This window comes from Boleophthalmus pectinirostris, unplaced genomic scaffold (assembly GCF_026225935.1).
Source record: "Boleophthalmus pectinirostris isolate CB_2022bp ecotype Guang Dong unplaced genomic scaffold, ASM2622593v1 HiC_scaffold_408, whole genome shotgun sequence".
Taxonomy (NCBI): Eukaryota; Metazoa; Chordata; class Actinopteri; order Gobiiformes; family Gobiidae; genus Boleophthalmus; species Boleophthalmus pectinirostris.
In genome coordinates, this window is record NW_026571357.1 from 16,210 (window position 1) to 41,096 (window position 24,887).

The following is a 24,887-nucleotide window of genomic DNA, read 5'->3' on the forward strand; positions in this document are numbered from 1 at the left end:
AGAGAGTCATGCACATGAAGGTCTCCTCTACCGTCTCCACCAATCTTCACCAAACAAATAATATAAATAGATAAATATTAGTTTTATAATACTTTTGAATTTAAGTATAAATCAGCCATAAAGTAGTAACAAATTAGAAATAAAGTGTAAATTGAATTGTATCATGTTTCCACCCGGCCACTGAAGTAAGCGGACTGCTGTGACGCTGTTGTGTTACAGTGAAACCACTCCGGGTTAGAAGTGGGTGAAAGGTCCAGTCAGGCTTTTCTGGCTGCAGGCAGCTCACAAATATCTTCTAAAACAGACAGACCTTAAACACAATAGGTATGGGCAATTCTCCTCCGTTTAAAGTTTTTGTTGACGACGTGTTTTGAATTGAGTGCCCGTTGTTGTGGTTTGTTTTAGCAAAATGTCTAAGCAGCCGCAGCCAATCAGTCCGCTGAAGAACTTCTTCGCCGGGGGGTTTGGAGGGGTTTGTCTCGTCTTCGCTGGACATCCCCTCGACACCATTAAAGTATAGCATGTTTATTTTGTTTTTGCCGTTTTTTGTAGTGCACACGGATATAAGAAGTTGCAAAGGGACCTGTGTGTATCATTTAAGGTTTTCAGGTTTAACCGGTGTGAGAAGATCAAACTGTAGCTAAAAGTTTGTAAATATTTAACATGATGCTACAGTGCTTGAGGTCAGGCTTAGTTCAGACCTTTGAGCCCTTTGACTGTCACCCCGTGTTTTATGGTTGTGATGTGCTGTGATGGCCTGTTACTCAATCAAATAAGTTCTTGTAATTTCAATATATACTTTTAGTTTACTATTAGCACAAGCCGCATAGAGGTATAGAGTATATTCTAATCATCTTCAGCGCATTAATGTTTTGAAAAAACAGGAAAAATACAGTCTTCTGCTAAGATCAGTTTCTACACTTGTTATTATAAAGCTCGAGTATTTATACTTGTGAGACTCTGAGATGTTAGTTGTATAATGCTATTAACTTGCGGTAACCCTTTATTTCTAGGTGCGTTTACAGACTCAGCCAAAGCCCAAACCTGGAGAGAGCCTTCTCTATGCTGGTACAATTGATTGTTTCAAAAAGACATTGGCCAAAGAGGTCAGATGAAAGTCAATAAATGGCGACGAAAATGTCATATTGGCTATCCCTGTCTTCTCATACATGTTTTTCTGCCTTTTTCAGGGAGTTAAAGGTCTTTACAAAGGCATGGCTGCCCCAATCATTGGAGTAACGCCAATGTTTGCTGTTTGCTTTTTTGGCTTTGGCTTGGGCAAGAAACTGCAACAGAAACACCCTGAGGATGTCCTTACGTAGGTGATTGTTCTGCCACTAGTTGTCATATTCTGTTCAAGACTAAGTCATAAATTGTCTTATGTTATTGTGCAGGTATCCCCAGTTATTTGCTGCTGGTATGTTGTCTGGTGTTTTCACCACCGCTATTATGGCACCAGGCGAGCGCATCAAATGCCTTCTACAAGTCTGTGGTATTTTCTAGGTAAAGGAAACCCTATTTGGTGAGTAGCAATAATGTTGTGTATGTTTTATAGATCCAAGCATCCACTGGGCATGTGAAATACAATGGACCAATGGACTGTGTCAAACAGTTGTACAAAGAGTCGGGCATCAGAGGCATCTACAAAGGCACAGCACTGACCCTCATGAGAGGTGAAATTTGTTTGTTATAAAGGTGCTCTGTGTAACTTTTCTGGTGGAGGATTCAGCCACCTGCTTGTCTTTGCGGAGATGTTATTGTTTTGCATGGAATGTTCCACAGTATGGTATTATCTCCATGGAGAAAAGTAGGTGACACTATATGACCAAAGCGACAGGTCATATCTGAAAAACAGTGTTCTTACTGTGGGTGGGGTTGCCTCTTCAGAGTAAAAAAAATAAAAAATTAGTAATTAAAAACAATTCTACCCTGTAAGATGCCAGACAAAATAAGCAAATTATGTAGAATGATAAAGCATCTCCGAATGTTTTTCTGTCTCACCTACTGTGGCGTTTGTAATCTTGTAATCCTCCACCTCTTCGTTATATTTGCCTTCTAGGTAATTGGTTATTAATCTTTTTTTTTTTTTTTGCATTTACTGTTTGCGTTCAGATGTACCAGCCAGCGGTATGTACTTTATGTCCTATGAGTGGCTAAAGAACGTCCTCACACCACCAGGAAGAAGGTGAATGTTTCCCTCCATATTTACCATACTATTTTTATACACCTATATCTGTATTAAGGTTTAATCACACAGCTATTCTCTTACAGCCCCAGTGATTTGAGCGTTCCTAGTATCCTGTTCGCTGGAGGGATGGCTGGAATCTTTAACTGGGCAGTGGCCATTCCTCCAGATGTCCTCAAGTCACGCTTCCAGACAGGTTTGAATCTCCAGATTTTTGGGACATATTTATACTTGTCCTGGTTCACTCCTGGTTTGAGCACAAAACAGACTTGATGGTAGACAGGTTTGCTCCTGCTCTAGTCCTGGTGTAGTCCTTGTCTAGTCCATGGTTAGTTAGAGTTAGTTAGAGTTTAGTCCTAATTATGATGCGGTGGCCTGTTTTTATTACATTTTGGGGACTAAAATCTGTAAACAAACTGGGACCTGCCTCCTTTTATGAGGACAAAAATCAGACCCCCAAAATGTAAATAATGTATTATTAGATCGACACCAGTGATTAAAGTCCTGCTATGTAGTGCCGTAGTACTCGAGACCGCTCTTGGTCTCAAGATCTGTTCTTTGTCTCATCTCGGACTCGACCACGTTTGGACTCGCTCTTGTCTTGGACTTGAGACCTGACACTTGACAAGTGCGATCATATTTCATTACGGCCGGCAATTAACTTATTACGGTGACGTAATAAGGGGAGCAGATTGTTTTAAGTGCAGTACAGTTTGCTTGGCTTATTTTATGCCTAAATGAACATTAATTAGATCAACTGGAGATAGGTCTATAAAAACACTGATTATATTTGAGCCAGAATACCTGTAAAATACAGATAAATGTAGAAAATGAAAAGATGGTCTTGATTTGGTCTCGATGGGCCATGGTCTTGGTCTTGTCTCGATCTTGACTCTCAGAGGACTCAGTCTTGTCCTGGTCTCGGAATAGTCTTGGTCTCGATTAGTGCGGTTTTGACTACAACACTACTAATAGGTGATAAATAGGTTAAGGTTAGGGCAAGTAGTGGCTATGGTCTTATTTTAATGAGAGATATCAAAAGGGAGAGAATCTATTCTGTTATCATGTGACCTTTTTTCCATTCCAACCACACAAGAAACATGTGCTTTAACAATATTAAGTGACCTGACCCCTCAGTTTAACACTGCATTCTGATAGAAAGTCATCTGGAACTCTGCAATTCCCAAATATATAGAGGATAATACTAATATTAAATGTATCTATAGAATCTATAAATGGCACTTTTTCACTGTACTTTGTCATGGATTTGATCTTCAAAAATAAAACCAGTCTGTGTTCTGTTCTGTCAATCATTCAGCACCTGAAGGAAAGTACCCAAATGGTTTCCGGGACGTTCTGCGTGAGTTGATCAGAGAGGAGGGCATAGGTTCGCTGTACAAAGGCTTCAGTGCAGTCATGCTTAGAGCTTTCCCTGCAAACGCTGTGAGTACATTATATGTATTTTGTATAGAAGAATGTTTACATTTCACTGCACTATCACAATACCACTACCTGTGTCGTCATAAAATATTATTAGAATAAATGATAACTTTGATATACTAGTAGTCCTGGTGCAATAATAAACAGTAATACTGAAGAATGTGGGTCACTTTATGCCACTGACACAATAAGCCTTATTTTTAAAAAGTAACAGGATAAATATTTAGCACAAATGATATAGTTTCATATCTCGTTTATTGAACAATATAGTAATTATTGCAGCAGGCCAACTTTTATACACTGTTTAGATCAGGGGTCTCCAACCTTTTTTTTCCAGTGCACTACCTTTACAAAACAAAAATGCCAGCGAGCTGCCAATTTCAGCAGTTGCTAAGAAACTCAATAAATTTAAGAGCCATTACAGGCCAGTTAGATGCTTATAAAGCATAAACCATTATCCATTTGTCAGTGCACCAAGTTAGACATCAAAATTATACATTTACAATTCAAATTTTACTTATTATCCACAATAAGAATTCAGAAATCCCTTGTTGAGTGTCAGAAAATAACACACAAAAAATCAGAAGGCAGAATTCAGGTTTTACTCACAGCGAGGGACAGTGACAGCTCCCTTAAACTGTCGAAGGGTCACTTACCCCACGCTACGTATTTATTAAATCACACAGGTTACAAGAATAAATGGGCGGTTACATTTTTCTGTCACAGTGGAAAGTACTGCAGAGAAGATTGTGTGTGAGTGTGAGTGTGTGTGCCAGCTCCTTAGGTATAGGGAGGAATGTGTACGTGCGGAAGATAACAGATAATGAGGAGCTGGTTTTCCCGTGAGAAATACCCTTTGATAATAATAATAATAAGACAAAGAAGCATATATACAGCACTTGGAAAAACTCTTAACAGTGAGCTACTTGGGAAGGGGTGTAGAGCTACTGATAGTTCCTGAACTACCCTGGTTTAGACTGATTCATGGACAGATTTCTAGTCAGTCATGCATTATAATCTGTATCCGTATCTAATGTACGGTGTTTTTTATTTTTTATTTTTCAGGCATGCTTCTTAGGCTTTGAACTTGCGATGAAGTTCCTGAATTGGTTGGCACCAAATCTGTGATGAAGGATTTGAGCCCCCTGTTGTGAAAATCTGGGAATCTAGTCTCATCAACACCACAACAAAAACTTAGAGATTTTAATTATTTTATTGAAAACTATGTAAAATAGTCATTTTTTGCCTGCTTTGGTACAGACCTCTTCTCATTAATGGACACAAGAATGTTTCACTCTTTGCTTTATTTGTCTTGATCATGAGATGTTTTTTTTATACAAACTGGTCAGGCGCAGTGTGCCTTACCTTTTTAGCGCCTTACCAGAAAAAAGGTGCAATGTGTCTGAGCAATACAACTCTGTCACTCACCATCTTACATATGTCTTATGTAAAATTTTGGGTTTAATTTACAGTGTACAAATATGCAGGAATAAAATGAACTAGGAACCATGTTGTAGTTTTTACTTAATTGTATTTGGCTATCCTTGTAAATGACAAATTGTTATGACCCAAAAGTCATAACAATTTACAGAGCAATATTTGACAGAAATGTAACATCTAAAGAGCTAAGCGTTAAACTAAATCAACAATCAGGCATATGGTCTGCAACTCTTTTCAAGTATTTTTTGGTTTTAGTGTTCAGCATTTACTAAACAATACTCAGAGAAAGAAATCCCAATATTTAGATATACAGTCCTTGTGACAACCTTTAATTGTATCTTTGGAGAGGGGAGAGTCAATATTTTCCAACCGGCCTGCGCCAAATAAATGATCAATAAAGTGTTCGATGTGACAGTGGGACAAGCGTCACAGCTCCAGTAATGCTTCAGCAGATGTGATGTTAGATGTTAGTTTTATTTTTCAGTTCATATTTGTTTATTTTTAAGATTTGCAGGATTGTGAAATTATGACTAATGCAGCAGAGATACCACTGGGTCTAAAGGAGCTACTGCAAGCCTTTACTGTGGAAGTCCTGCGACATAAACCAGATAATTTGGTGGAATTTGCTGTTCAACATTTCAGCAACATTTTGGAGACTCAAAGTAAAAACAACGAACAATTTAATCAGCAACCCAAGAAACTGAGCTTCAGATCAGCAAAGAAAGGAGTGACTTTTGAAAACAAATCAGAACAAACCAAAGAGAAAGAGGAGGAGGAAAGCACAGATAGTAAGTTAACTTTGGAGTTTTATGTGTTTTTTTAAATATATACATTATATATATATATATATATATATATATATATATATATATATATATATATAATGTTCTGACAACGACAATGTAATTTCTCTGCAGAGTGCACAACTGGAAAATACAGTCGCAGAGTTTCAGGTTAGTAACCATTTTGCAATTCAAATTTATTTGAAGAGGCCTCATACAGCAATCATGGTTTAATTAATTGATGTAATGGGGGTGAGTTTTCTGTACATTTTCTGGTGGAGGGCCAGCATCTGCTTGTCTCCATGATTATATTGCTTTGTCTGAATGTTCCACTGATTAAACTGATCTAGCTTCATAGACACAAGCAGGTGATGCCATCATGCCAAGTTACTGGTCAGAAGAGACCCCACTCAAAGCAAGTTTTTCAAGATATATTTTGAGCAATAAAACATGTAATTAAGTTAATACTAGAGAGGTTTATTGCCATGCTGTGGAACAATACAGGCACTGCAGTAACACCTCCATAAAGAAAAGCACAGAGCCAACCCCCCATCAGAAAAATTACGTACTTGCACACCTCTAATAATTAAGGTTATTTTGATAATTTGCTGGCAAGAAGCTATTTATAACAGTTTTTTCCAACCTCATTTTTGACCTCAACATTGGGAGGATTGAACCACAGGCGATTTTGAATTGACTTTTGTCCCATTGTAGTTTGTGCAGAGGCATACAACCCTGATGATGACGAGGAAGATGATTCAGAGCCCCGTGTGGTTCATCCCAAAACAGACATACAGAGAAGAAGATTGCAAGACGCCTGCCGCGACATCCTCCTGTTCAAGACCCTGGAGCAGGTCAGGGTTAAAGAGAAAGAGAATATGACTGAGGATTTACCAGTCTAACACACATTTATAACGTAACACAGATTTTAAAGTCTTCCGCTTTTTATATTATATATTTTTAATTAAGCTCAATAGGTTTTGCAATACATCCATGAGTTTCAGCTTCCTTCTTATAAATGCAAGTTTGAGCATTTTTTACTATTCAAGTGATTTGTTAAATTATTATTTTGTTATTTTGTCTTGAATTGTTAATTGCTATGGCAACAGTGTTCATTTTTCATTAACCAATCAAAAGTCAAACCTCATTAATTAAAACTCTTAATTTCCAGCTAATTTTTCAATCCATAATTGTTGTTCAATAACATTAATTAAAAGTCTAGTGGCTCTGTGGTTGCTGGTTTGAGGATTCAATCCAGAGCCTACTATTGTCGTGTCCTTGGGCAAGACACATCAAGCCTATGCACAAATGTGGCATGTAGTGATGGATGGTTGATCAAAGGGGCACATATTGGCAGCCAGACACTTTTGTCATTTTATCCCAGGGCAACCACTGAGTGTGGGCAGTGAATAATGGGTTTACCACAGATGTATCCACAGTAAACCAACATTCTGCCAAAGATCTGGAAATGGTCTCGAGGGTGTGCCCTGTGGTGGGGAGGACCATTCCAAATAGTGGATAATTAAAAGTTATTGATAAAGACTGACATGATTTTCAATTCTTTCTCCTAAAACACTGTGAAAACACAAATGTTTTTGATTAGGTAACAACATTATAAAATTGATCAGAAAATATTGTAATATGGGCCCATTTAAAGTGAACCAAAAGAGGAGTGATCACCCTATCACCGTGACGTTGTAACAATTTGTAACAATTTAATTTTAGAAGGTTTCTCAACTGATTACTGTTCACTGACTCTACTCCTCTCTCCTCTTGTCCTACAGGAGCAGTTTTCTGAGGTTTTGGACGCCATGTTTGAGGTGCAGGTCAAACCAGACGAGCACATCATAGACCAGGGTGATGATGGAGACAACTTCTATGTGATTGAGAAGTGAGACAATATTAAATTACTTCTGTTTTAATCCATGCTATGACTTGGCAGTGACTCAATCCTATCTTTGTTTTAGGGGTGTCTACGATATATTTGTGAAAAAGGGGGATAATGATTTGTGTGTGGGAAAGTATGACAACAAGGGCAGTTTTGGGGAGCTGGCTCTGATGTACAACACCCCACGAGCTGCTACTATCGTGGCCACACAGGAGGGGGCGCTATGGGCGCTGGCAAGTGTGACGGGACAGCTGTATTTACTTTATTGTTCATGTTATCGTACATGTCATTGGTTTGTAATTATCACATTATGGGGACTGATATCTGTATTCTGTATATACAGGCTTTATGTGAACATGCCCTATATTAGATCAACAAAATGGTTTAAAGTTAAGATATAGTCAACAAGCCCAGCCTATTTGAGCCATTACAATATATATTATCATTGGACACATCATCTGGTATAAACTTCATGTTTAAAATCACATTTATTTTGCTGAGAGGAAGTCAATATATATTTTACCTTCTCACTACAAGTCACAATAGTTTATTTAGGTGCATGAGTAACTGTTGGTGGTAAAACATAGCATGTGTTTTTCTTCCAGGACAGAGCCACTTTCCACAGGCTCATTGTGAAGAACAATGCAAAGAAGAGGAAGATGTACGAAGCTTTCATTGAATGTGTCCCTCTCCTGACGTCTCTGGAGGTTTTGGCTGCAAAAATTACATGTCAACTAAAATTATTTAAATTTAACTTGTACCAAATCTTTGTCATCTGCTTGTTTTCCTTTGGCAGATTTCTGAAAGGATGAAAATTGTGGATGTTCTTGGGATCCGAGTGTTCAAAGATAGAGACTGCATCATCAAAGAGGTATTGTTTTTTTCTATTACAAAACTAATGATGCTAATACTTTATTATTCAAGATATTATTTTGTTTTGACAGGGGGACCAAGCCGACTGTTTTTACATTGTTGAATCAGGAGAGGTCAAGATTATGATAAAGAGTCTTGTAAGTGCAATATTTCTAGCACTTTTATAGTGGTAAAATGCTCATGTCAAATGGAAAAATGTTGACAGAAAAAGAAAGACCAAGATGACAACACTGAAGTTGAAGTGGCACGGTGCACTAGGGGGCAGTATTTTGGAGAACTAGCCCTAGTCACCAACAAACCCAGGGCTGCATCTGTGTACGCTGTGGGGGAGACTAAATGTTTAGGCAAGTTAAAGTTAAATTATTTATATCTTGTTTACATTTTGTTATGATAGAAAGAATCAGTGTTTGTTTTTCAGTCATTGACATCCAGGCATTTGAGCGTCTGCTGGGCCCCTGTATGGATATCATGAAGAGGAACATTTCCCAGTATGAGGAGCAGAGGATGGCTCTGTTTGGGTGTGCTGTAGATCTGAAAAATTAAGGACTAGAAATTGTATTGCATTTGTTCTCTGTAGTACCAGCCAAAATATTTAATCACCTATTCAAAACATCAGTTAAGTTGTTCTTAGAAATTCAGATTGTCTACTTTACAGTTTGTTTGTTGCACACTTTTTCAAGGGTTTCAGCATCCTGTTATAAGATATTCAACAATTTTATGATTTATTTCTATTAAAAAGATATAATCTATAACTATGCCAACAGTCCTAGTTTTTAATTATTTTGAGACCCATGGATAGACTTGGTTTTAGTCCCATACTATAATAATCTCTCCTCTATCTTCTTTTACTCCACATTAACATTATGTGTATTTTTAAACCTATTTTTAAACATAAATCTGGAACATTCCTTGAAAGGACTATCCACGTCTTGTAAGTTGTGTGTATAGTTTTTTTTTTCTTTTTATGTGAATGTTTATTTACTTCAGCAATGCCAAATTGTAAAATCATTTGCAATATTTCATTAATAAATAGTGGTATTTTCAAAATATAAAGCCGCTGTAAATTAGAGATATTATGATATACTGGTTGGCCGATAATTGTAACTTTTTAGTGTATCGGCTATCGGCTTTAAATCTCCAGCAGAGGCCAATTTTTTGTTTGGCCAACCAGCTGTCACCATACGCATAAAAGGGTATATGAATAAAACTTCAACAGTTAATAGAAAAGAGAAAATATGTCTATACTGATCGCTTATCTGGTTTGTAGTAAAACAGGGTCATGGATGAGTTCGAACCAAACTATCAAATGATCAAAATCGTCCCAATATGTCAACCCAAAACTGTTGATAGAACCAATCAGTCATTGGTTTCACTGAATGCTAAACAATCGGTTTTGGCATCGCCCTTGGAAAAACTCTTACCAGTTGATCTCTTCTGCAAATGTTGGATGAGCCAATGTTTTTCTAAAAAGATTTCAGAAGATATACTGACAGTCACAAAAGCCACTCATGTAAAGAAGTCACCTCATAGATGTAAATAAAGTATATTGTGGAAAAACTAATTGTAAAAGTCTGACAGAGTTAAAGAAAATCATACATTTTCTAGATTTTTCTTGGCCATGACCATGGCTGTTTGAACATCCCCGCACTAAAAAAGTATGCAGGTATTTTGAGAGATTCAAATTTTAGTCAGTTCATTTAAATTACTTCTGAGTCCATATGAGTTGAGAAAATCCTTAATATAACATTACATTTTCAATAAAAAATAAATATGAGGGGTCTTCAATATACAAGTTTCTGAATTTTGTTTTATTTCAGTTACAAAATATGAAGTGCCATCAGCAGACTCCTCAAGAGTGTGCCAACCTTCTTGTGTTACAATATTTACACCCAAAAATCAATATCCATCTACATTTCACACTTTCTGGTTTACCCCAGAGTTCAAGTTGGTTAAACTGTCCACTGCCAAAGTTTAAATATTTAAAATATTTACATGTCCTGTATTCAAAAACTCCCAAATGTGACGGTAACGTGTTGAATGAAAGGCAGGTGTCAGTAGTGAGACATGATGTGTTGAGCTGGTGGAAGAAGAAAAAGAGCTGTTGATGTGGTCCGGGGAAAAATTAAAGTCTAGGTGATGCATATGTACATAATTATTTAAAAATCATGTATTGAAATGTCTTTTCCAACACAATAACAGCTTATCTGATCCTCCATTATGAAGAAAAAAAAATTTGACAATCATAAAACGGAACAAAGAAAAGGCCACCCAGAAGTCTTCTGTCATCCTGAATTTTTCTTCAGAGTATTTCCAAACATTAAAATTAAACTCAATAAATAGACATACAGCAGAGTAATGGTCAAATAAGACTGATTCTGGTTCGGTCCATCCCTGAGTTCATTGAGAAGGACAAAAATACCAGACAGGAGTGACACGAGAAGGACTGACGAAGAAAAGGCAGGTCGTTGGTAGAAAACGTCCTATGACAAATCCCATTGTATCAAAACAAAAATAATGTGGTTTTCCTCTGGTGTCCTGAGGCTCATGGTGAGAATGCCCAATCCCGAGACAGTTCCCAGAAAAGGAGGGTTACGCAGAGGTGATCACAATCATGAGGTGTGGTGAAATGGTGGAGATCCGATTCAGAAGATCGGGTGCTAGCTGCGACAGGTGGCTTTCTGAAAACTCACATGGAGGGAAAATCTGTAGGACATAGGCGGGCTACAAAGAAAAGGAAAAATATACATTAATTAATACAGCATTTAAATTACAGTCAGGTCAGTTGTGTGTTTTTAAAAGGCATCCCACCTGATTGGAGCCTGGGTTAGGAATATTAATAATCCCAGCAGCCAGTTTTGACTGCAAGTAATTGATGAAAGCAGACTTCAGGGCTTGGGTCTGATTTAGGACATCCTCTTGATCTCGCCCGCACGGTAGAGCCAGAAGAAGACAGAAATCACTATCCCCCTTGAGGAAAAAAAAAAAAGAGCATATTAAATTGTGTAAGAAAACCTTAGAGACAAATGAAAACACACATTTCAGACACGTACTGTCATCCTTCTTGCTACACTCTCTAATTGCGGCGCCTCAAGTCTCATTCTTTGGGCAATCCTGAGCAGAGCACCCCCTTCTTGTAAAGGCAGAGAACGACGGGCCAAAACATTGTTACCACACACAAAATGCAGCTGGACCGCAGCAGTGTCATTCTTCAGAGCCAGGAGGCCTTGCCACACAATTGGATATTTCTGTTATGATAAACAAAGAACATATTCAGAACATAATTTTATGAAAAGAGACCAATGTATCCACAAGTCTTACATTGAGCAATTGCACCATGGGCTGGGAAATCTTACTCTCTGGTTTTGGCTGGAGTTCAGTGCCCTACAAAAGAAGGAAATATGTTAAATTAAAAAAATATGTTTTTAAAAGCAGCTGGCGTCTGTCTTTCTGTTTATGTATATACATTTTCACTCACCATCATAGTTGGGGGGGCGTGTGGCTGCGGCAAACCCACTGGGGGCACTGGCTCTGGCATTGGCGGGTGCATTCCTCGGCTGTACAGGCCTGGGTACTCCTGGAAGCTGCCGCTCGGCCCCGGGGGCATCATTGGCACTCTCTGTGGAGATCCTATGGCTGGTCCCGACTGTCTGATAGCCATCATGCCATCTTTAAGAAGAGGAGAGTTTGGTCTCTTTGCTTCAAGTTGTTTAGTGAGCTCTTTTTCAGAGATGCCTTTTGATAAAAGATGTGGTTGCCTTGGAGAAATGGACAGTGGTAAACTGGTGGGTGTAGAAGATGGAGGAATGGGCTCTTGAAGGAGGGCAGTGTGGGCATCAGCTGCAGGCCGGTCTCCCTGCTGGTGCATAAGGATACGCATGTCTCTTTGTCCCATGTACTGCTCCCTAGCACTGCGCATGGGCATTCGAGGGTCTGGCTGCATGGAGTCAGGCTTTAGTGGAGGGCCTGGCTGCCGAGGTGCCACCTGGTGAAAGCGCCTGGCTTCTTCCTGATCTGCTTCATGACTCCTCAAAGCACCAGAGTTCACCTTTAAAACCTTGTCTCTGTTAACAGTCTGTGGTGAGGTTGGCCGTGGCTGCATTGCTGCAGACCAAGGTGAGGCAAGAGGGTCCCCATGCATCCCAAAATTCATGACAGAGAGGGGTGGAGTGTTGACATGGACTTCACCCTGCACAAGATGGCCAACTGGAATCGACTGGTTGACTCTATGAGGAGACATGCGCCCCAAAGCACCCGAGTGAGTGGGCATGATAACAGACTGCTCTGGGTGATGGACTCCCGCCATAAATGGCTGCATAGAGGGAAGGTTGGTTGGCAACATGACTGGTATGCCTTTAGGTGAAGAAGAGCCTTTAGCAAATGGAGACTGTGGATGACCAGATTTCCGTGGCGACCGTGGTTCCTGTTTTACCCCTTGAAGGTGTGGTGGAGCTCTGTCTGAGCCAGTAACAAAGCTGACATGGTTTCCAGGGGGAGACGGCAGGTGAGGGCTTATGGCAGGACTAATGGCAGCTGTCCAAGAAGGTTTCAGAGCATCTGAACTGTGAGGGTCAGCAGTGTCCATTTTCTTTGGATGTTTCATTGACAAGAAATCTTGGTGGTAACCCATAACTGGCTGATTCCCAACTGGGAGACGCTTCACGACACCTTGAGGTCCGGGCTGATAGGCCGACTCAATCTTGTCCAGGCTCCCAACATCATGTTTCATGGGCTGGGACTTCCCAGGATGCCCATGATCCGTTTGTGATGACCCCTTCTGGAGCCCGGATTGTGGGTGGCCATACATGTCCTGCTTTATCTGTGGCATTGACACAAGCTGTTGAGATTCCATATCTCCCGCAGTGGCTTGTGGGATTTGACTTATCTTTGCGCTGATCCGCTGGCGTCCCTCCAATTTCTGCATTGAGTGGCTCAAAAGAACTACACCTTCAGATGTGTTCACTCTCAGACCAGGACAGGACCCTGAAGTTGGCGCAGGACTGTCAATGATGAAGCGTGCACTGCCCACATCATCTCCTGACTGGCCGTGGTAAGGTCCATGGTCATCTTTGCTTGGCCTATACGTTGGTTTGGGTAAACTCATGTCTATGCATGGGTTAGCAGCATTTGTTACTTTATCTTCATGCTCGGGGGTGTTGCACACACGACTAATGACAGATGTTGCTGTAGATGCAATAACTGAGATCACAGTCTTTGTTTCGGGGGAGGGTAAAGAGGCTGGTGGTCGAACTATGGGCGGTACTGGATGAGCTGCCAACCTGCTTTCGGGCAGTGGTGACTTATTTGGCAAAGTGGACAGCTGCTGACTGTCAGAGATGTTCTGGTCTCTGAGGGCAAGAGGGGCTGTAGGAGTCAAACCACCAAACAAAGGCATATTTTTATGCTGCATCAAAATCGTTCTGAGGTCAGGTTGTTCACTTTCCAACCTCTCAGCTTTATGGGGCAGTGATTGATCTTTTGTTGGTATTGATATGGAAGGTACAGAGGGGCCACTAGAATCTTTGGGTGGAAGCCAATCTGGTGAAGAAGAAGGTGGTCTGTGAGCTTGAGGTGGTCTAACATTAGTCCGACCTCCATATGTTGGAGACATTGCAACAGACTCTGGTTGAACCTGCTGAGGTTTGGGGCACACTGGACTACTGGGCTGAGGATAAACAGACTTTGGGGATGCCCCATGGTCTTCAGGCCTCTCGATTTCAGCTTTGACATCGGATTTGACCACTGAGGGCTCTGGCATTGGATTCCATGATGTAGGAGTAATGACAGCTGCCACAGCAGGCGGAGTCTTCTCAGGAATTACCTTAACGGTGGGAGCCGGGCTTTCAGCAGTTGAAGATAACTCCTCACTTGTACTTTCTTCCTTTACATCTTTCTTTGTGTGCTTTTGGCCTTTAGGGCGTTTAGGGGTTTTTCTTCCCTTGGCTCCTTTTTTAGGTGTGGATGGATAGAAAAGCTGCTCTTGCTTGTTAGATGCATCTGTTTCAGCTAGCACCTCCTTGCCAGACTGAACATTGTCTTGTATTTCAGGTTCTGAGCCAACTTCTGCACTTGCCGGAGGAGGCTGTGGCATTGGTGTGTCTTCTCCTGTTATTGAATCAATTGCTGCCATGAGTTCAGTCTCATTTGGGATAGGTTTATCTTCTTCTGGCTCTGGATCACTTTTATTTTCTGTGGGTGTTGGTGCTGCAGGGAAAGTTGGTTCTGTAAGTTTGGCAATGTTCTCAACAGCTTGTTCCAATTCCTGTATTTTTGCTGCTTCCAAGGGTTCTTTATCAGTTTTCATAATGTCTTTCTCTTCACTTTTAGGGACAACTTTAACAGAACTTGCAACCTTTGAAACTTCAGTCGGATCTGTGGCTCTAACCTTTTTTGAAGAGTCCTCTTGACTCGCAAGTTCATCTTCACCTAACTGCAACAAGTCTTTCACTTCTGTAACATGCAGTCTGATCTTTAGATCCTTGAGAACAGGAGACTTGGGAACCTTCGGTAATTTATTTTTTCCTTTGCCAGACCGGTCTTTGTCTGTGCTGTGTTTTTCCTCTGTGGATTCAGCCTCTTTGTTTGATTTGCCATCCCCACTTTGTTCATTTGATGATTCCTTAGTTTTTCCTGTTTCCTTATGTTCTCTGTCCTTTTCCTCTTTCTTGTAGTAATATTTGGTTTGCTCGTCTTTACTTGGTGTTAATGAATCTTGCACTGCATCTTCATCAGTAATGTCCATTTCTTGTTCATCAGCCAATTCAGCATTATCCCCTTTCCTGCCTGAACCGTATCCAGAGAGTGTTGACGTGTGACTTGAACTTTTACTGCCATGAGGAGAGTGACGCCCTTTAGATGTTCTTGGAGTTCGTTCACCACTTTCTGATTCGTTAGAGTCTGTGTCTTTTGTTTCTGCTTTTGATTTTTCAGCCTTAACAGATGCATTTTCATCACTTTGTTTGCGATTTTTGGGTGGTCGGCCTCTTTTAACTGCAGGTGCTGGAGCAGGGGGCGGCTCTTGTTCTGAATTTTGTGGCACTACTTCTTTGTCTGTACCACGTTTTCGGCCTGCACGGGGTGATTCTGGTACTTCTTTCCCAGGACGAACTGGTGGCTGAAGTTCAACTAGTGTGGCGTAAACAGATTTAACATTCCTTCTGCTTCTTCTTCCCACAGACAAACCCTGGTCTGGTCCATCAGGATCTGCACCATGGACAGGTGATTTGGCTGTGGACTTTGCTTCGCCTCTTGGCGATGAGCCACGTTTGGTCTTTTCTCGATCAATTCTTTCACTTTTGCGGGTCGCCTGTTTATCCGAATTAATTGGTGACACAACTGGACAATGAGTGACTGAAACAGGGGGCTGGACACATTTTTTTATTTCTTTTTGTTTATTTTCTTTCTGGGGTGACGCTAATTCCTCCTGTGTATTATTTTGTATCGGTAGTTGCCCTTTACTAATCTGTGGTTTCTCCTCTTCAGGCTCTGCTTCAGTTTTGCTTAGAGACTCTGTGTCCATTTCACTTTCATATTTTAGACTTGCTGTATGAGACATTTTGGACTCTGGCACTTCAGAAACCACTTCTGATTTGATCTCAGTAGCTACTATGGCCTCATCTTGAGAAGAATGGCGAGATTTTGCTCCACTGTCCTGAGATTTTACGGTTTCATTTATTTCCAACTTCACCTCTATTGGAGAAGGATGAGATTTTTCATGAGGAAAATCAATTTCAGGAATTGGTTCAGATTTTGGCAGTACTTCACTTACTGATTGGGGTAACAAGTCAACATGGTAATTTACTTTAACTTCCTCCTTAGTCTCTTCCTTTACCAAAAACACAGGGGAACTTGGCTCTGGGGTAGGTATCACTGGCTCAGGTTTGACCTCTGCTGGAGACATGGTCTTGACTTCAGGCTGGGGGGTGGGTGGGGCAGGTGGGGCTGGTAGAAGCTGTGGTTCAGAAGCGATCTCTTCAACAGGACTGATGGGCTTCACTTCAGTCTCTCTGGGAGATTCTGTTTGTGGTGATTGTGACACTGGTGCTTGTGGGTCCTGACGCATTGCATTTTGTACCTTATTTTCTTCAACAGAAGGTTCTACTTTTGCCTCTTGAGGTTTATTCTTCTGCTGTTGTTTTGTCAGTTCCAAAAAACGGCTGTGGAAAAGTATGACAGGGCCACTCTCAATTTCACCATCAACTCCATCTTGTACTCCCAGTTGACTTTGATTATTCTCAGGTTCTTCATGTTTACGTTCCAGGTGCTGAAGTCGTCTTGAGTCCAACTCAAAAACTGCACTGTGAAAAAAGCGAGAGGCAAACAGTTCCTTGCGTTCTGGTTCCTCTGGTTTTGGCTCCTCTTTTCTGTCATCAAGTTTATCTTCAGAACCACTTCTAGTCTTGTACCTCCTGTACCAAGAAACAGGCTTAATGGGTTTGGGTGCAGATTCCACTTTGACCGTGTCTTTTCTATCACGAAAACTCGCCAAGTGGGGATCATAATCCAAGAATGACCAGTTATCCTCTCTGGATAAAGATTTGGCACGCTCCAGCAGAGCTTTAGTATCAGGAGTGATGGTTCGGTCATGTGCAAAAGAGTAGAATTTGTTCTTTTCAAGTTGAGCCAGTTTAGGGTCTGAAAACCTTTCCCCGCGCAGCCTTTCTGAAAAATTCATGGATGTTGAAGGGACAGGAGAGTGTGACTTTGGTTCTCTGTCTTCTTCAGAATCAGATCTGACTTCCCCTGGCTCCAGGTCTGGCCAAACACCATATTCCAAACGTTTGCGATTGTGAAAGCCTTTGCCTCTTGAAAAATTTTGATCTTGCAGAAAGTTGTCCACTTGTTTAACTCTATTTTCCCATCTTTTTTGCTGCTCCTCTTCTCCACCAAGCATTGGAGTATGTGGTTTTACTTGTGAGTCAAGGGTCTTTTTAAGGCGTTCTATTTCTGGCAATTTGTCATCAATCCTGCTCAACTCTTTCCTTGAAGGGCTAACAAAGTCATTATCCATATGATGAGAATGTCCAGGAGACAAACCACTATTCCACTCAGAGTCTTCACTTTTATGCCTAAAGCTCCTGTAGACACGCTCTCGCTTAACCCCTGTTTCAGCATCAAACTGATCTAACTTTTTAAATCGGTGAGATGGGAAGTTATCTGTGACTGTGACGTCCTCTGGTGGTTTACCAACTTCATACACAAGACTGCGGTCTTCCATGTCTTCATTCTTAATTTCAAGTGGGCTTTCTGGTTTTTCCAGTTTGTCACTCTCTCGTTGCTGCTGCTGTAGCCTTCTGTTTTGTTCCATTTGCTTACGGTAACTCTGAGAAAGATCAATATCAACATGGTCATCCTTGTTTTTAGCACTTTTGTCAATATCAGATGAGGCACCAAACTTCAGGGGTACATGTTGTTCCTCTCTTGAATTTGCCTGGTCTGGACCTCCCTCATGAGAAAACCTCCTGGATAAACTGTGTCTTTTTGAGTCTTGCAACTCAGAAGACATGTCTCCCTTCTCTTTATGCCCCTTCTGATCTTCTTGGCCTTCTTTTTGAGCTTTATCAGTTTTGGGTCTTGAATCTCTTCGTTGTGAATCTTTGTGAGTGTCCATCTCTTTTTGATGCACTCCACCAGCACTACACTCAGCTGGTTCTTCCTCATCAATCTTGCTCTTCTTCTGACGTATGACTTTCCCACTGGATTCAGCAAAGCGTCTCTTTCTTGCAGCTAAGCGCTCAGAGTCAACAGAGTCTTTTCCATCACTTCCCAATTCGGTCTTAATTTGTTTTTTGAGTCTTGTTTTTCCATCCATTTCCAAATTTTCACCTTTACTCAGTTCCGAAGTTTCATTTTTACCAACTTCATGATTGTCCAGATCCCCTTTATACTTCTGCCTTTCATAGCTGTCTTGATCCGAGCCTTTACTACGGCCAGCTCCTCCTTCCAAACCTGCTTCAGGTTCTGCCTCAAGTATTTGAGAAGATGGTGACTGTGCCTTTGTTTTTCTTGATTTAACCTTTTCCCCTTTGTCAATTTTATCTTTTCTTTTCATTCGCTTTGTTTTCTCACTACTCAACAGGCGATCAGTTGGGGCCGTCTTCTCAGTCTTGTCATTTTTGGAACCATGCTCAAGGGATTTATCAGATTTGTCAAAGTGAGGTGGTGACATTGAGCTTACACTGCCACTTCTCTCAGAGGACTGGCTGAACACGCGCCGCTCCGAGTCTCTGGGAGCACGCTCACGCTCTGATGGTGAAGGCGATACTGCCGGAGTTATGGGCCGTCGTGGGTGAGAGGGACTCCACCTGCTCCGGTCGGCCTCAAAGCGCTCACGCTCCCGTTCCCGCTCTCTCTGAATGTATGTATATTTACGAATGTCTTGTTCAAATGGGTCTCTGTAGTCCCTATAATCTCTAGGATCTTCGTGGTACCGTGGGTCAAAGTGGTCACCCTGGTAATGTTCAAGTTCAGGAAAGCGCTCTCTCCGGGCAGCATATTCTCTTCTGGCTTCTTCTGGATAAAGACCTGGGGTACGTAGGTTTTCATAATAGGCCCTCTCAGTAAATTCATGGTACGGAGGTCTGCGCTCCTCCCTGAATAAAAAGCAACATACATTTAGTTGCTATAATTTCCCCAGACATTCATGTTTCAACACTATGCAAATATTATTTACCTCCTTTCTAGTGGTAGATCATAGAACTCCCTAATGTCTTGACCCGATGCCTGCATTGAGCGATAGAATGCAAGTTGACTTTCTTGGCTTGCAAAATCCACCTGTAAATACACAAAGATGTTACATGTGATTAGATTACTATCATAAAAAATACACTGCTAGTACACTGCAAACACAGCTTGTATAATGTACCTTTATTTTATTACCACCAAGTTTCCAGCCCTTGGTCTCGCGAACAGCTGCCTGAGCAAAGTCTGTGTTGTTATACAAGATAAGTGCCATACCCTTTAATCTGTCAAGCACAACCTGAAAAAAGAAGACAGTTTAACAAATGCAAACTTAAGTATTCAAGTTACATGTTAACTGCATGTGTACAATACCTTGACCACATGTCCATAACGACAAAAGTGCCTTGTGAGGTATTGCTCTGTTATGTTAGATGCCAAACCATCAAGCCAAACACACGTAGTAGGCATACTTTTGCCAAAACCAAGCTGAAAAAAGATGAAATATATAGCGCATGTCCATTGTTTGAAACTGCAGTTGTTTACAGTATAGAGTGATATTATGCACTACCTTTAATCTATTACTTCCAAGATATTCCCCATCCATTTTCTTAATGGCCTTGCAAACACTTGCAATATCAGAATATTGTACAAAGGCATACTGTGGGACACCATTTACTTTCTTTATATCAATATCCTGAAAAATAGAATAGATAAGCTAAATAGGAAAATAGAAATCATAATTAAACAATATATGCAATTCACACTCAGAAACATACCACTATTTCTCCAAAGCGTTGAAAAACATCAAGAAGCTGTTGGTAACTTGTGGTCTTTTCAAGGTTTCCTATAAACAGGGTCCTTGTGGCTTTTGGATGGAACTCGTCAATTCGTCCATCTAGAGGTCTAAATTCATTCTCACTCTCAGTTTCTGGTGGAAAAGGCAATAAACATAATTTTTACCGATAAAAGAAAAAATATGTTTTACATTTTTTAAAATATTGGTCATCACATACCAGGTCCATTATAAGCAGTGACCTCAATAAGCATGCCAAAGAAGAGTTTCCCCTTAGAGACGCTGAGAGCCTTCTCTTGATCTTCTTGCTGTCGGAAGAAAACCAAGCCATAGCGATCCTCAGATGCGCCATGGATCTGTACAGAGGTCACTTTCCCATGCTTCTTAAATTCATGGAAAAGACCATCTTTTAAACTTGTGTCTGCATAGAAGAAAATCTGTTAATGACAGTGCTCCAAAATGATTTTTTTTTAAATATCTGAATGCTAAAATATATTAATTGTTTTTGTAATGTGTATACTTGCCTGTTGACCGGACAGGCAGATTCTGAACTTTTATTCCAAAGCTCCTGCGTGGCTCGTCTGTGTCAAGAATCACAGATGCAGGAGGAGCATGTGTCGCTGATGATTGAACCGATCGAGCCCGTGACCCATCACTTGAGCTGCTATTTGATTCGCTAAAATTGGGCACATAAATTGAAAATAGAACATCAATTTGTGTAATACTTTAATTTCTGTTATCATTAAAAGACAAAGATGAATGTCTAACCTGCCACTCCCTGTGCTGCTACTACTGCTCACAGAATCTGAACTTGAAGATCTGCTATGTGACCGAGACCTTGGGCCTCTACCAGGGGACAGGGGAGCTCTTTTAGGGGAATGAGAAGATTTGGGGGTTTGTCCTGTGGTCCGTTGGGGAGAGGGTTGTCTTGACTGTGAGGAATGAGAGGATCTGCTTCGTCGATGATGGTATGTCCTGTCAATTCGCCGCCCCCGGTCATCTCTGTAGAGATCACGGCGTGAAGCAGAAGTCAAAGTAAAGGGGTCTCTAAGTCTAGCCTCAAAATGCGGGTCAGATGCTTCAAAAGTCCCACTTATAGCACTGCTCCCAGAGCCAGCAGCGGCAAACATAGAGCGATCACGGTAATAGTCCGCATTGTAGTGTCGCTGCCGATCAAAAGTGCTGCTGCGCTCATGGTGTCCATATGGGCTGTGGTCATAAGCGCGATCTCTGCTTTCTGAGCTGCTGTAGGGGACAAAAGGGCAGAGAAGGTTGTGGTTAATTGAGAAATTTTCATTTCAAATTTATTCCACAAATATACCAGAGATTTTCTGTTAGTAATCAAATTGAAGTTTACTCAGATTTTTAAACTTCACAATCAAAACCGGGTTTGGATTTGAAAAATAAGCTAATGGTTAGTACTTTAACCAAAAACATTTATGTACCTATGCCACATCTTTTTAAAATATAAAATAGCCTGTCAAATAAAATATGTTGCAACTTGCATAAATCAATCTATGTCTTGTCTATGGGCTAGAGCTCAAATGTACAAAGTTGTGTATACAGTATGTAGTGAGGAAATAGTATTAATGAAAATGCTGTATTTTTCATTAGGTGAAATGAGCCAAAACTATTACGTGAACTACTTGTGTGTTGTATGTATGTCTATAAAAAAGCTAAAAGGGTCAAAACGTAAAATTTTGCACTATGTAAATGCTATGCATTATATATTTTTTATCTATCTTAAATTACTCCACTGGTCTATGTAATCTACAAAAACATCAGTAAACAACTCTAAAGAAGGGTAGAGAATAAAAATGCAGAGGGCAGAGAAATACCAACCTTTTAGAAAGAAGTTACTGAAACTATTCCAAATAAAATCTAGGTGGTCAAAATGTGAGAGCCCTTAAGAAAAACCAAAGGGGAAAAAAATTCAATTGATCTAATTAGACAAAATTTCTTGAGTCATATGGCTCGTTATCTCCAAATCAGGCCAGCAGACAGTAGAGGTATAATCCAATTAGGCTATTTAATTCTTGATGGAAAAAGGACAAAAATTAAAAACCATAGAACTGATGGATTTCAGAAGATTTGCAGAAAAACATAGAACATAAGAGTTACTAGGCATACACAAGTTTTTAAAAAATATACTATTTCAGCCAAGGACTTAATATAGTGGACCCAGGATAGAAAATACATCCAACTTGATCAGTTCAGCTTTAGCTTGCAAAAATAAAAATGTAGAAAAGTATTCCAGTGGATGCTGTAGTCTCTTAAAAGTATTAGATGTAGTATAGAAAAAAACTACGAATAGTAAATCCCAGTCTGTGGCATTAGAAAATCCATTAATCCTTTAATTAATAGCAGCATATAATTTCTTGCAGACTTTCTTCAAGTGTTTCAATATTATATTTCTTGAGTGTGGTCTTCTGGATGCAGCTACATACTCCTTACACTTATGTCCAGTTTAGTAATCCACATGAGGGACAGCTACAGCTATGCAAACTAGAGTCTGTCAGTACATCCAACATGTGGCAGTGGCAATGAACTGAATACATCCAGGAGGGTACATCCAAACATGGGTCTTCAGCCATCTTCATGGTCGTCAGTCCAAAACAATAGTTCCACAAATTTTCTTGGGTCACTTTTCTCTGTGTTCCTGGTGTAGAAGCTCTGTGGGAACTGTCTACAGTAACTCCAGTCAGAGGCACGCAGAGCAGGAAAGGCTGAGCAGCTGTTGCAGCTGGTCACTCTCTCCCCCGCTTTAGTTTAAATCCACACTGGGTCATATCCACTGTTTCAAAAATTACAAAAACATATTTCCATACTTGTCAAAAAACAAAAAATAGTGTCAAAACGTTTCTGTGAAAAATGTAGTATCAAAAAGTCGCATTTTACTTCCGGATTTGTGTAATTCCGAGATACCGATTGGTAGTTGAGGTAGATTCCACATTATGGAAAAAAAAATGCATAGAATCCAACTCCCCATGGTATATATTCCCACAATGTAAGGTCCGAAACTCACCAGTATATTCCTCAGAGATCAAATATCCAGATGCACACTTTGGATTACAGATACCTCATGAAATGATAATGTGTAGTTAATTACTTAGATCCCATGGGCAAGGTGAGTCAGTAATGATGAAAAGTGGAATATATCCTATATTACTTTTGAAACAACCCAGCAATGAGATTTACACATATCTGATACTTAAATTCCCCTGTGTTTAAAGGGGAGACCAGGTCCACTTACCCATCTATTCTCCGTTCATAACGCCCCTCTCTGGTGTGAAGGGACACTGGTGGCCCAAACACAGGGCCCACTGTCCCCCTAGAGAATCCTGTAACGTCTCGACTGCTCGAAGGGGACCCATCCTCAAGCCCCCGTACAGCACTTGGGACCGAGCCAGGTTCATTGTAGTCTGTCCGTAGGTCCCGATCTCCCATCTTATTGACAGCATTGTGGGCCTTTTGAGCACTTTTGATATCCACAAAATCGACAAAAGCTGCAACACCCCCCTCTGATCCCCGCTTTCGCAGGACTTTAACACTCTCCACACGTCCATACCTATGAGAACATTGTAATATAAACAAAGAGAAAAGTTTACTTTACAGATCTTCAAAACAAATGCACTGACATAATTGTAATACGTAATATTGTAGTTTCTGTGTGATGTAACATGCATGTACTTAATGCACATGGAAAAACGGTGTGTTTAGTGCAACCATAAGGACGGTATACATATACAGCATATATGCTTCTGAAGATGAGTCGAGCCTCTTGTGGCCTTCCGAGTTACGTCTCAATGATGATGACCACATATAACATTACACGGCTATAAATGACCTCTGTGAATACAAGACGGCACGTTTACGACTTTGGCTATTTAAATGCTTCACTGTAGAAAATTATTTGCTAGTTAGCGACAATTAATGGCACACAATTTTGTTAAGTTAACACTGGTTGTCGTGCAGTGAGAGCGATCGATGTCATGCCGCAGACAAACTTGCTATCATTCATGAATTCACAATTTGGGGGTTAATTGTTTTTGCACCATTGGGGACGTACACCTATGCGTGTTTTTGCTATAAAGCATCCACTGATCATAATCGTGAACTGTATTCAGTGCCATAATTTTACCAGCAAAGTCGCTAGCGTCTTTAGTTTGTGCTGAATCTGATCATGACACCGTCTTGACTTCCCACAAAATGGTTGGTTCGTTAGGTGGTAGCTCGGCAGCTAAAACTAGCTTACCATCTCTTGGTATTTGCATAAAACAAGGGAAACAATACTACGACTGTTCGACGTAAATAAGCATATGAAATAAATCATACACGACATTAAAATACAGTAAACAGCAGCAAAGCATAAATCGTGCTGATTTTAATGTTGAAAGGCTAATGCTAGCCTTGTTAGCATTAGCCTCTTCCACCGCAACTGGAACTGAACCTAGCGCGCGCTGGTTAACGAGCGCAGGGCTCCTCTTGCGTAACGTACCGTTTAAAATGCTCCACGATCTTCTCCTCTCGGACGTGTTCGGGTAAATTTCCCACCCATAGGTGCCTGGTTTCCCGAACCATCGTGTGTTATAATTTTCCCCTTCTTACACATATGATCTGGTTCGGTTTAATCGCTGCCGCTGGTCGGAGGTCCGCCTCTACAAAATGAACGATATGGGCCTGGTTGTTTGCTGTCGATTAGCTTTAGCTTGAGCTTTAGCTGCTGCGTCCTCTGTCCGTATGCGTGAGCGCGCATCAACGCCGCTCCAGATGGTTTTGGGAGCGCGCTGCGCGGCCCCGTGATGATAA

General features: G+C 40.6%; 3 protein-coding genes across 7 annotated transcripts; 2 read left to right on the forward strand and 1 right to left on the reverse strand.

Moving 5' to 3' along the window:
- Positions 1 to 185: 185 nt before the first annotated feature.
- On the forward strand, positions 186 to 5,134 carry slc25a20 (solute carrier family 25 member 20). The gene is made up of 10 exons (XM_055162208.1): positions 186 to 324; positions 406 to 514; positions 1,014 to 1,106; positions 1,191 to 1,318; positions 1,395 to 1,485; positions 1,556 to 1,673; positions 2,113 to 2,185; positions 2,272 to 2,381; positions 3,504 to 3,628; positions 4,691 to 5,134. Exons 2-10 carry the CDS (start codon positions 410 to 412, stop codon positions 4,751 to 4,753), a joined length of 906 nt encoding a protein of 301 aa, XP_055018183.1. The 5' UTR covers positions 186 to 324; positions 406 to 409; the 3' UTR covers positions 4,754 to 5,134.
- Positions 5,135 to 5,270: 136 nt separating this feature from the next.
- prkar2ab (protein kinase, cAMP-dependent, regulatory, type II, alpha, B) lies at positions 5,271 to 9,360 on the forward strand. The gene is made up of 10 exons (XM_020934265.2): positions 5,271 to 5,853; positions 5,983 to 6,018; positions 6,562 to 6,701; positions 7,632 to 7,738; positions 7,815 to 7,968; positions 8,341 to 8,442; positions 8,532 to 8,606; positions 8,680 to 8,745; positions 8,814 to 8,952; positions 9,027 to 9,360. The coding sequence occupies exons 1-10, from the start codon at positions 5,592 to 5,594 to the stop codon at positions 9,149 to 9,151; spliced, it is 1,206 nt and encodes a 401-aa protein (XP_020789924.2). The 5' UTR covers positions 5,271 to 5,591; the 3' UTR covers positions 9,152 to 9,360.
- Positions 9,361 to 10,395: 1,035 nt separating this feature from the next.
- Positions 10,396 to 24,851, reverse strand: si:ch1073-335m2.2 (msx2-interacting protein). Of its 5 annotated transcripts, none has more exons than XM_055162204.1 (15): positions 24,577 to 24,851; positions 23,332 to 23,646; positions 20,847 to 21,320; positions 20,603 to 20,754; positions 20,299 to 20,499; positions 20,062 to 20,213; positions 19,854 to 19,979; positions 19,658 to 19,771; positions 19,470 to 19,583; positions 19,278 to 19,378; positions 12,084 to 19,197; positions 11,927 to 11,989; positions 11,659 to 11,853; positions 11,417 to 11,575; positions 10,396 to 11,329 (listed from the first exon to the last, which is right to left on the reverse strand). In XM_055162204.1, the coding sequence occupies exons 1-15, from the start codon at positions 24,657 to 24,659 to the stop codon at positions 11,198 to 11,200; spliced, it is 9,495 nt and encodes a 3,164-aa protein (XP_055018179.1). In that variant the 5' UTR covers positions 24,660 to 24,851; the 3' UTR covers positions 10,396 to 11,197. The 5 variants fall into 5 exon arrangements, with proteins under 5 accessions (XP_055018179.1, XP_020789839.1, XP_055018181.1 ...); XM_020934180.2 differs by having other exon boundaries at positions 20,847 to 21,323; positions 24,577 to 24,850; XM_055162206.1 differs by lacking the exon at positions 24,577 to 24,851 and adding an exon at positions 21,921 to 21,983 and having other exon boundaries at positions 20,847 to 21,323; positions 23,332 to 23,446.
- Positions 24,852 to 24,887: the final 36 nt, after the last annotated feature.